The following is a 12158-nucleotide window of genomic DNA, read 5'->3' as shown; positions in this document are numbered from 1 at the left end:
ACATTGTATCTCAAGCAAGAGTAAGATCAAATTCAATCTTCAATTCAAGATAAGAGAATTACCATTAAGCCGGAAAAAAACAAGTAATCAATTATCTGATTTCCTGACCAAGGCGTTTACCCAAAATATATTTTTTTATTAAGGCAATCACTTGGATTTAAGTTGCAGATGGTTATGAGGAATGAATGCTGGAGATGAAACGGCTAAAGATTGAGGACTTGGTGGTAAATAAAAATATGGGCTCTGGTGGCCATGACACTGTCAGCCATAAAGGAGGAGTATAATGTTACAGTACAACAGGTTAGGGTTGTAAAGAAACAGAACACAAAATAAATGAAAAATTTCAGTTTTTTCCTGTTTTTTTTTTTTTTTGACTCTTTATACCTTTATTATTGTATTAGCTTGGCCCATATACTTCCTATTGCTCTTGTTCAAAGTACAATAGGTAATTAGTTATGTAGCTACGTAAATCTTGACATTAAGTTTCTTTTCTTAAAAGAAAACTTTTCTTTAGTCTCAAATAATTTGTATTTTCTCCTATAAATTAAATTTAATGTGTCAGTATAACCCGTTATACCTTATTTTGAATGGTCAACTCAAACCCCAACACACACCAATATGCCTCCACTTCTTCTCAACTTCATTTATTATCATTTTAAACTGTTTAAAAAAAAGTTAATTGCTCCGTGGGAGGATCGAACTCTCGACCTTCAGATAGCACAGTTATTTGGAACTATGAGACTGACGCTCTACCAACTGAGCCAACGAAGCTTATTTTTTGTTTCAAAAATTTAAAAGAATAAGAAAACCCTTCACAGAGCATATAGTGATATAAAAAATTAAGCAAATTGTAGACTACTAGGGGAAAGGGCTGGATGGTGTAAAGGATAACACGTTCGCTCGAAAGCGGAAGATACTGGGTTCGATTCCCAGAATACCCCCTTTTCCTGAGGATGTGTACGGGAGTATACACCTAGACTGAAAACCATAGGCTACCCTGGTTACAGGAATGCCGACTCTTCCGTACAGTCTAAATAGCCTGCAGGTGATTGCGGGCCGTATCTCTGACGGAAGAGATTAAGAAATACATGGGCGTCCGTGAAGATAAGTGGAAATGGGTTGGGAAGGTTTTGGGACCGACAGACTGGTTCTCCCTGTTCCTCGTAAGCTGGCATCAGGGCCCATCATCCGGGCTACCGGAGACGCACAGAACAGAAACCACCCGTACTAAAAAGGTACAAATGAAAACCGGCAAGTCACATAGTCAGACAATAAAAGGATAGCGCAGATGCTGATGTTATATAGTTCTATAACCCTTGAATAAAAACAAACAAACAAACAATTGTAGACTACTACCTGAAATTGATCATGGTCTTGATAGAGAGTTTGAAATTGATGACGATTCTCGATGGCCAAAATTAGAGTTTGATGAAGTTGACTCTGCATTGGCTGATACCCCAAATGATAAAGCTCCAGGAGACGATGGAATTACTGGCAAAGTTTTAAAGATGGCATGGCTAAATAAAGACTTTAAGGAAAGGTTTTTCAAGCTTCTCCAAGCTTGTGTAAAGTTTGGATACCACCCAAAAGTCTGGAGACATGGCATTATTGTTGTTATACCTAAACCTAAGAAACCTGACTATTCAAAGCCAAGAGCATACCGACCAATTTCCTTACTTAAGATTCCATCTAAAGTACTGGAAAAAATTATACAAAAAAGAATGACCAAGCTTACAACACACTTACTTCCACCAGAGCAATATGGGGGAAGACAAGGTTATTGTGCTACTGATGCTGTTTTGGAACTTGTCCAAAGAATTGAAACTAGTAAAGAAAAAATTTCAGCTATGCTCATTGATATTCAAGGAGCTTTTGATAATGTTAACAGAAATATATTGGCACACACAATGGAGGATATGAAACTACCCAAAGCACTTATAAACTGGACGTACCAATTTGTAAGTGAAAGAGAAGCTAGTATGCTCATGGACCGAAGAAAAGGATCAGTGCAAAAAATTAGTACTGGAATTCCGCAAGGCTCACCTATTTCACCACTACTTTTTTGATATATTCCACACCAATGTATCATGCCATTAAAGAATGGGGTGGAACTCCTTTTGGCTTTATTGATGATGTGACTATTACCGTTGAAGGTAAAATTGAAGAAAATACCAAAAGCTTAAGCAACATATTAGAAAAATGTTGTAATTGGGCTAAATCAAGAATGACCAAAATTGATTTGGGTGATAAATTGGGTTTTATTCATTTTACAAAAATGTGAAACCTAAAGATGAGAAAGTGCAACTTACTTTACCTAATGGAGAACTTCGTGAACCCCAGAAGGAAGTTAAATTGCTTGGAATTACTTTGAACAATCTGCTTGATTTTAAATCTCATATTTTGAATAAAATCAATAAAACAAGAAAAAGCTGTTGGTGCTATTTGGCATCTTGGTGGCATGCAAAAAGGTATGCGAGGGTCTGCAGTCAGATCACTGTATATTGCTTGCGTGAGACCAATTGTCGAATATGGCTTAGAAATTTGGCATCACAAAATTTTGAAAGGAGAAATCCACAAGTTGGAAGTAATGCAGAATATGGCTTTAAGAAGAATTGTTGGTGCTTATCCTTTTAACTCCTATTGCGGTACTACAAAAGGAAGCTGGTATTATGCCATATAGTATTAGGCTAAAATTTATGGTGGCACGAAAAGCTATTCGTTTACACCTAAATATTAGCAAAACTAATCCTATTAATGGTCATTTGTTAACATTGATTGAGAAATCTCCAATTGCAAAGCTAACCACGCTTTACATGTTGGCGAAAGATGATAGAGACTATATGATTAAAAGGATGAAAAACGAAAATGCAAGAGGGTTGAACCTCTTACACTGAAACAACAACAAAATCAGACGATTGGAATTTTGAAAAAAACAAGCAATGGAAGAATGGCAAGAAATGTATTGGAACAGCAGTAAGGATCTGTGGTATCATAATATCACAGTGGAGTCGAAATGTACTGATAATCTTTCCAAAATGGTTACAGGAGTGATCATGAAGAAAGATAGTCGAAGGATCTTGAGTAATATTACTCAGTTTCGCACAGGCCATGGCAACTTTGGCGCATGGTTTAAAAAGTTTGGAATTGAAAAGGATAGTTACAACTGCAAATGTGGAGAGCTGGAAACAGTTCATCACATTTTAGTTGAGTGTCCTTTGCTTGAAGAGGAAAGAAAAGGACTGAAACGGATATCTCCAGAGATGGACATGTCGACTCTTTTAAACAGTTTAACTGGCTTACAAGAGATTGTAAGCTTTATCTCTGCTTGGAGGGATTAAGAAATACAATTACAGCGTTGATGAAGACAAGTGGAGATAGGTTGGGAAGGTTTGGTTATTTTTAACCCCCTGTTCCTCGTAAGCTGGCATCAGGACTTATTTTTGGGCTGTTGGAGATGCAATGTTGAAGCCAAAATTAAAAGTTTATTATCAAAATGAAAAAATATATAGTATGGACAAGAAGGATAGCGCAGATGCTGATGTTATATAATTCTATAACCCTTGAATAAAAACAAACAAAACAAACAAACAATTGTTTGTTTTAATTGTGGGAAAAAAAATTATAAAACTATCAAATGTTAAATTTAAGTATATTCCTTGTATGAGACCAAGATTCCAAATTGCACCAACAGCTTTCCTTGCTTTGTAGATTTTATTCAAATTATGTTATTCAAAACTTATATTGGTTGTTTAAAATGATTTCAATAAATTTAATTTTTTTATAATTCATATTTAGTCTACAATTTGTTTGTTTGTTTGTTTGTTTTTATTCAAGGGTTATAGAATTATATAACATCAGCATCTGCGCTATCCTTCTAGTCTACAATTGTTTGTTTGTTTGTTTGTTTTTATTCAAGGGTTATAGAATTATATAACATCAGCATCTGCGCTATCCTTCTTGTCCATACTATATATTTTTTCATTTTGATAATAAACTTTTAATTTTGGCTTCAACATTGCATCTCCAACAGCCCAAAAATAAGTCCTGATGCCAGCTTACGAGGAACAGGGGGTTAAAAATAACCAAACCTTCCCAACCTATCTCCACTTGTCTTCATCAACGCTGTAATTGTATTTCTTAATCCCTCCAAGCAGAGATAAAGCTTACAATCTCTTGTAAGCCAGTTAAACTGTTTAAAAGAGTCGACATGTCCATCTCTGGAGATATCCGTTTCAGTCCTTTTCTTTCCTCTTCAAGCAAAGGACACTCAACTAAAATGTGATGAACTGTTTCCAGCTCTCCACATTTGCAGTTGTAACTATCCTTTTCAATTCCAAACTTTTTAAACCATGCGCCAAAGTTGCCATGGCCTGTGCGAAACTGAGTAATATTACTCAAGATCCTTCGACTATCTTTCTTCATGATCACTCCCGTAACCATTTTGGAAAGATTATCAGTACATTTCGACTCCACTGTGATATTATGATACCACAGATCCTTACTGCTGTTCCAATACATTTCTTGCCATTCTTCCATTGCTTGTTTTTTCAAAATTCCAATCGTCTGATTTTGTTGTTGTTTCAGTGTAAGAGGTTCAACCCTCTTGCATTTTCGTTTTTCATCCTTTTTAATCATATAGTCTCTATCATCTTTCGCCAACATGTAAAGCGTGGTTAGCTTTGCAATTGGAGATTTCTCAATCAATGTTAACAAATGACCATTAATAGGATTAGTTTTGCTAATATTTAGGTGTAAACGAATAGCTTTTCGTGCCACCATAAATTTTAGCCTAATACTATATGGCATAATACCAGCTTCCTTTTGTAGTACCGCAATAGGAGTTGTGCGATAAGCACCAACAATTCTTCTTAAAGCCATATTCTGCATTACTTCCAACTTGTGGATTTCTCCTTTCAAAATTTTGTGATGCCAAATTTCTAAGCCATATTCGACAATTGGTCTCACGCAAGCAATATACAGTGATCTGACTGCAGACCCTCGCATACCTTTTTGCATGCCACCAAGATGCCAAATAGCACCAACAGCTTTTCTTGCTTTATTGATTTTATTCAAAATATGAGATTTAAAATCAAGCAGATTGTTCAAAGTAATTCCAAGCAATTTGACTTCCTTCTGGGGTTCACGAAGTTCTCCATTAGGTTAAGTAAGTTGCACTTTCTCATCTTTAGGTTTCACATTTTTTGTAAAATGAATAAAACCCAATTTATCACCCAAATCAATTTTGGTCATTCTTGATTTAGCCCAATTACAACATTTTTCTAATATGTTGCTTAAGCTTTTGGTATTTTCTTCAATTTTACTTTCAACGGTAATAGTCACATCATCAATAAAGCCAAAAGAAACAAACAATTAAAAGGGATGAAGATATTCTAAAATAAATCCAGACCCACAAGATGGGTCAATGTAATAAAACGAATACGCTGGGCGTGTAGTGTAGTGGTTATCGCGTCTCATTTGCATTGAGAAGGTCACCGGTTCAATTCCGGTCTCGTCCAAAGAACTTACTTTTTTATTTTCAATTTTTTTCTTTAACAAAATCCAACAAAAACAAAAAATAGTTAGACACATTTTGGTTGAGAAGGTTCTTTGCCAAAAGAATAAAGAAAAGAGGATTAAAACGGATATTTTCAGAAATAGATAAGTCGACTTTCTTAATAAATTCAATTGAATTTCAAAGAATTGTAATCATTATTTCTGCTTGAAGGGATTATGAAATACAGACACTTAACCCCGTCTACACTCAACAACAGATAGTACATGTTGAAGATATATATACAGCGGGGAGACAAAATTGACGATTCACTCCCACATCACCAATTTTATTTTTCTTCACCACATCACTTTCAAAACGGATCTCTTTACCAAATTTAATTCAATTCATACGTAACTTGAGATATAGGTTTCTTATATTATAGAGATATATATACTTGTTTAATATTTTGTGTACCAGCCGTTTGCATCTACTACAGCTTGAAGTCTTCGGGGCATTGATAAGACTAGCTTATTTATGAGGTCCTGATGGAAATCCTCCCAGACTTCCACAGCTGCTTCGCCTAACTTATTTAATGACTGATTATTCTGAGGTAATAGTGATAGTTCCGGCAATCTTTTACAGATTTCTTCCTTAAGCAGTTTCCATATGTTCTCAATTGGATTAAGATCAGGTGAATAAGGAGGCAAATCTACTAAAGTAACCCCATTCTGTTCGGCCCATTCACGCAGCCAATTCTGAACAATTCGAGCTTTATGTGTAGGTGCGTTATCTTGAACAAATATAGAACCCGACTGTGCAATTTTTGGAGGTTGATCTTGAAGGCATTCGAGAATACAGTGGCTAGTAACACCTCCGCGAGCAGATGTAGGGTCTCCATGAAGCGGCCATAAAGACGATCGAGAGGAAAAGGAAATTACACCCCAGAACATCTGAGAATGACGTGAGGGCTTACCTTTTGGCTGTACATATTGAATATCTAATCGTTGTCTCTATTATTTGTATATATATTTTCACCTCAAAATTGAATTTTCAACTGCCTAATTTTTCATTCCTTGTTTGTTTGTTTTTATTCAGGGGTTATAGACCTATATAACATCAGCATCTGCGCTATCCTTTTATTGTCTGACTATGTGACTTGCCGGTTTTCATTTGTACCTTTTTAGTACTGGTGGTTTCTGTTCTGTGCGTCTCCGGTAGCCCGGAAGATGGGCCCTGATGCCAGCTTACGAGGAACAGGGAGAACCAGCCTGTCGGTCCCAAAACCTTCCCAACCCATTTCCACTTATCTTCACGGACGCCCATGTATTTCTTAATCTCTTCCGCCAGAGATACGGCCCGCAATCACCTGCAGGCTATTTAGACTGTACGGAAAAGTCGGCATTCCTGTAACCAGGGTAGCCTATGGTTTTTCAGTCTAGGTGTATACTCCCGTACACATCCTCAGGAAAAGGGGGTATTCTGGGAATCGATTGTTTGTTTGTTTTTATTCAAGGGTTATAGAACTATATAACATCAGCATCTGCGCTATCCTTTTATTGTCTGACTATGTGACTTGCCGGTTTTCATTTGTACCTTTTTAGTACGGGTGGTTTCTGTTCTGTGCGTCTCCGGTAGCCCGGAAGATGGGCCCTGATGCCAGCTTACGAGGAACAGGGAGAACCAGTCTGTCGGTCCCAAAACCTTCCCAACCCATTTCCACTTATCTTCACGGACGCCCATGTATTTCTTAATCTCTTCCGCCAGAGATACGGCCCGCAATCACCTGCAGGCTATTTAGACTGTACGGAAGAGTCGGCATTCCTGTAACCAGGGTAGCCTATGGTTTTCAATCTAGGTGTATACTCCCGTACACATCCTCAGGAAAAGGGGGTATTCTGGGAATCGAACCCAGTATCTTCCGCTATCGAACGAACGTGTTACCCTTTACACCATCCAGCCCTTTTTCCCCTTCTGGGAATCGAACCCAGTATCTTCCGCTTTCGAGCGAACGTGTTATCCTTTAAACCATCCAGCCCTTTCTCTTTTTTTTAACATTTGAGCGGATTTAGCTCAGTTGGGAGAGCGTCAGACTGAAGTTACAACTTTAGTCACAGTTTAATCTGAAGGTCCTGTGTTCGATCCACAGAATTCGCAATTACATTTACAAAAAAATCTTTTTTAATTTCTCTTTTTTAATATTTTCCATTTTTTTGTAAGTTTGTTTAATTTTATTCAAGAGTTTTCCATTCCTTTAAGTTTTCTAAAATTCTTTTATTGACTCTCTGTAAGTTTAATAGTTACAACTATCGGCTTTTGAAACAAAATATTAAGCTTCGTTGGCTCAGTTGGTAGAGCGTCAGTCTCATATTTCACCTTAAAAGCTTTTAAAGGCTTTTAAGTTAAATATATATTTCAAGCTTCAACCTGAAATATCAGAATATGTGTAATCTGAAGGTCGAGAGTTCGATCCTCCCACGGAGCAATTATCCTTTCGTTTTTATCTAAAATTTTAGTAATTTAAAAGTGATATAAGATGTATGATTTTTCATTTTCTAACATTTTTTTTTAAAAAAAAAAAAAAAAACAAACAAACGTTATCCTACATAATAAGTTTATGGGTGCATCTGGGTCAAAATGGTTTTCTTCTTTTTTTTTTTTTTCTCACATAAACGAATTTTCTTCAAATCTTTTGTAGACGAGTCGTTTACATTCTCGCTAGTCTCGCATAAATATTTATGCATAACCGAAAGAAAAAAATAAAATAAAATAAAAACATTTAATTTTTTTTTTCTTTTCTATAAAATTTGTAAAAAAAAAATAAATATATATATTACTACTATACTGATTATACTTTTGTTTTTTTTTTTTTTTTAAATAAAAAATTCTCTATCTTTTTTTTTTTCTTTCAGAAATATAAAAACTATTTTACACAATTGTGCTTGTAATCAGGGGGGTGTTCTTTAGATTCCCTTTTTTTTTTTCATTTTTTTTTTAGCAGGGAGTTCACGTTTTTTTTCTCCCTCAATCTTTTCAATTCATCATTACCATTCTCAACAGTTTATGAATCAAAGTTCAATCGTGCTCCAAACTTACTCGCCGCAGTACTCTGTGTCCGTCTGTGACCACCTTGTCTGTTATTATTGTTGAAGTTGCTATTATAATTGCTGTTGATGTTGGTGTTGGTGTTGGTGTTGGTGTTGTTATTATTGTAGTTATTATTATTGTTATTATTATTATTATTTCCACCATTGTTGTAAGATCCACTTGAACTCTGGCTAGAAGTGTGATGATAATAAGAACCACTATTGTTATTGTTGAGATTATTATTGTAATTCGTATTGTGATTGGAATTAAAATTGCCTCCCTGGTTTACTGCAGAATATGTCCGACGATGGGTATTCTTCCTCATTACATTATTATTATTGTTATTATTATTATTATTATTGTTGTTGTTATAGTTTTGGTTATTATTGTAACCACCACTCGTGTTATTATTATTATAATGATTATTGTTATTGTAATAATTGTTATGCGACTGTTGTGACTGCTGTTGGGGCTGCTGTTGGTGCTGCTGCTGTTGAATCCGATTGTCTGGCCGTCTCATTGAACTGTTGCGTCCAAGGTTACTGCGACTGCTACTTCGCTGAACATCCGATGTAGCATGCTTCGACATTTCAATTCCACTGCGGGGTCTCTCGCGACTCTTATCCCGTGGTTGTTGCTGCTGCTGCTGCTGTTGCTGCTGTTGATCACCCGTTTCATTAGAAGTCAAGGCTGTAGATGCCTCTCCAGAAGGTAATGCTGTTACAAGCTCCACAATATGACCATGTTGTGCAGCAAGCTTTGCCATACGACACACATAACATTTACGTGCACAGTTATTACCCTTATGGTTATGGAAACATTTTTGGCATGGCGCAGGGAGATTTGTTGGCACAGATTCTTCAGTAGAAGTTTCAGTAGGTGCAGAAGCAGTGGGTGTTGCTGACGATGCAGATTGCTTTTTAACAAGTGCCTCTGTGGAAGATCCAGTGGAAGCCCCTGAAACACTGCGCTGCTTTGATACCCGCGCAGTTGAGTTTTGTACAGGAAGTTTGATCTGGCCTCCATTTGCTGCATTCTTGCGGACCTGCAGCCCATTAGCACCATTTCCTGCACCACCAAGAGCAGTGCTAGCCACCGATCCGCTTGCACGCCGGTGACCAACAAGAAGTGCAGAAGGAGGCTGTGTCTGGACCCAGTCGGTGTAAGTAAGTACGACTTTTTTGCGGAGTGCGTGGAGGTCACGGGCCGCAAGCCCGGGGATTCTACCAGCATAAGAGTGCAGCACGGCAAAGCAGCGGCCAATAGCTGGAACTTTTGCCGTGGTACCATGTTGAGCTAGAGTGAGGTAGATTCCGCCGAGAGCTGTTAACGTACGGATACTTTCTGGCAGCTGTCCATCAAAGGGAGTTGATGAGCCTGGAGTAGTCGGGGCACTTCCTTGACGAGAAGGTGGTGAGGAAGAATTTGCACCGAAAACAATTCCATTGGTAAGGGTAGACTGGGGGGTTGTTGTAGTTGGGGTGGCTGCAACATCCGACCATGCAGCAAAGGCTGCACTGACAAACGAGAGGTAATCTGGATATATAGATTCGAGGTTTTGGGCCACGAGACCGAGAGACACGAGCGGTGCAAGCAAAGGTCCGATGATGGTTTGTTCTTCAGCTGGAGTAAGCGGGATTGCAGATGAGACATCCACGTTAGCGAGAGCAGAGCCTGCAGACGAGAGAATGTTGTTGCTGGGCTGAAGTTGTTGTTGTTGTTGTTGTTGTTGTAAGGCGGTTGCTGGGGAGGAAGGCTGTGGGGGTTGTGAACCATACGATGGGGTGCGGGAGGAACTGCTGCCACCCCCTGGAGAAGAGGCCACATTAGTACCAGCCAAAGTAGCCACGGAGGAGTAGGAGACGGTACGTCGGTGAGAATTTGGGAAAAAGGGAATAGAGTAACGGTTATTACCGTGAGAAGACGAAGACGAAGACGAAGAGGAGGAGGAGGAAGACGCATGATCTGTAGAAGGAGAAGCCGAGGCACCGGCAAGTCTCAGGGGTCGAATACCACCAGATAATGTGGAGCTCGGAGTCCCAGCACTTGGGGTATTAGCACCACTAACTGCGGCTGTGATTGAAGCAGAAGACCCAACTTCGGTATCCATTTTGATACCACTGAGCAACGAAACAGTTGATGAGAGGGGCGAGAGGGCATCGTCAATGTAGCGAGCAAAAAGATGAGTCAAGGCCTCAAAGTCGTTTATTGAAGCCATTCCGCGCTCAAGCGTTTCAGGGAGTTCTGGAATGTTATCGACAATGACGTCCTTGATCTGCTGAAGCAGCATAGAGTTAAGCTTAGAGACATTTTTGGCGTAGAGGTAGCGAGCAAGATGTGGGATAAAGCGAGAGATGTGGGCAATGGGGAGGGTGTCAGAGACCATTTTTGCAGCAAGGAGCGGGCCCATGGTGGTCATCTGGGTGGCTGTAGAGGATGATGATGATGAGGATGATGAAGATGTAGGGGATATGACATTGTTTGGGCCTGCAGCTCCAATAGACACAATACTTGCAAGATCAATGACGACAGTGTCCATAAGTTTTTTGCGGCGTGCAGCATCTCTGTTGATACTTTCAATGAAATCTGTTTCTTTGAGGAGGTTTGCAATGTAGTGCGTTCCAGGGATTCCGCTTTGTTTAGTGTGATGGTGCTGCGTGGCCTCTGCATCTAAATCAGCCCATAGGCTAGCGAGTTGGGGGGTCACATCTCCTGTAAGCCAGGAGCGCACTGCTTTAGCCACAAACTTGGGGTCTGATTCTGGAGTTTGTTCGTCCTCAAGAATATGCTGGGCGGATGAAAGTGCTGGGACCAGGGAAGCTGCAAGTCTGGCTTCGGAAGAGGAAGAAGAGGAAGTAGTTAGTGCCCCCCATAGACGAGTAAATTTGGGATTAACAGCGGCAAAAAGAGCATTGCGAGAGAGATTGTACTGGTGCTTCATGGATTTGCGGAATTCTGGAGTATAAATGGTTTTATTAAGCGAATGATAGTTTTCGCATTCAAATACCAGGTCAAAGATATCCCAAAGGGTTTCATTACTGAGAGCCAGTACGTCGTCCTTATCATTAGGGCCTCCTTGGGCTATCCGAATCTCGAGTTTGTACTTGGATGGGTCTTCGGCACCACCAGATTTGAAGTTAGTATTGTCACCATCATTATCATCATCGTCATCATCATCTTCGTCAAAATCATCATCATCTTCATCCATATCGTCATAATCGCCAATTCCATCGCCAACATCATCACAGGCGAGATTTGCGAGATCTCCTGGCGGCGAAAGAAATGCTCTGCTAAGTCTATTTGTAGCTGCAGAGGAAGTTTTCACAACAGGTGTGTAAGTGACGGCAGGGTCTTGAGAAGAAGAAGCCATCGTTTTGGATGATAAAAAAAGAAGGGGGATATTACGAAGGAAAGGAAGAAATGATGGATGTAGTTGTTGGTTGGAAAGAAGAAGGGAAAAAAAAAAATAAATAAATAAAAGAGATTTAGATTAAAAGGATTCAAGGCTTTGTTGTTGTTTTTTTTTTGTTTTTGTTTTTGTTGTTGGTTTTTTATTATTATTATTAGATACACACACAAA

General features: G+C 38.8%; 4 protein-coding genes across 4 annotated transcripts; 1 reads left to right on the top strand and 3 right to left on the bottom strand.

Moving 5' to 3' along the window:
- Positions 1 to 1088: 1088 nt before the first annotated feature.
- On the top strand, positions 1089 to 2066 carry SAPINGB_P000148 (uncharacterized protein; the record flags this gene model as incomplete). The annotated part of the gene is made up of 2 exons (XM_031994872.1): positions 1089 to 1156; positions 1349 to 2066. 2 exons carry the CDS (start codon positions 1089 to 1091, stop codon positions 2064 to 2066), a joined length of 786 nt encoding a protein of 261 aa, XP_031850763.1.
- A 2071-nt stretch (positions 2067 to 4137) lies between these two features.
- Positions 4138 to 5016, bottom strand: SAPINGB_P000147 (uncharacterized protein; the record flags this gene model as incomplete). The annotated part of the gene is made up of 1 exon (XM_031994871.1): positions 4138 to 5016. The coding sequence occupies one exon, from the start codon at positions 5014 to 5016 to the stop codon at positions 4138 to 4140; it is 879 nt and encodes a 292-aa protein (XP_031850762.1).
- A 936-nt stretch (positions 5017 to 5952) lies between these two features.
- SAPINGB_P000146 (uncharacterized protein) lies at positions 5953 to 6444 on the bottom strand (the record flags this gene model as incomplete). Its single annotated transcript, XM_031994870.1, has 1 exon — positions 5953 to 6444. The coding sequence occupies one exon, from the start codon at positions 6442 to 6444 to the stop codon at positions 5953 to 5955; it is 492 nt and encodes a 163-aa protein (XP_031850761.1).
- Positions 6445 to 8552: 2108 nt separating this feature from the next.
- On the bottom strand, positions 8553 to 11948 carry SAPINGB_P000145 (uncharacterized protein; the record flags this gene model as incomplete). Its single annotated transcript, XM_031994869.1, has 1 exon — positions 8553 to 11948. One exon carries the CDS (start codon positions 11946 to 11948, stop codon positions 8553 to 8555), a length of 3396 nt encoding a protein of 1131 aa, XP_031850760.1.
- Between the last annotated feature and the right edge of the window lie 210 nt (positions 11949 to 12158).

This window comes from Magnusiomyces paraingens (assembly GCF_902498895.1).
Source record: "Magnusiomyces paraingens strain CBS 517.90 genome assembly, contig: contig1, whole genome shotgun sequence".
Classification (NCBI taxonomy): Eukaryota; Fungi; Ascomycota; class Dipodascomycetes; order Dipodascales; family Dipodascaceae; genus Magnusiomyces; species Magnusiomyces paraingens.
This window is presented reverse-complemented; position numbering and strand designations above follow the sequence as displayed.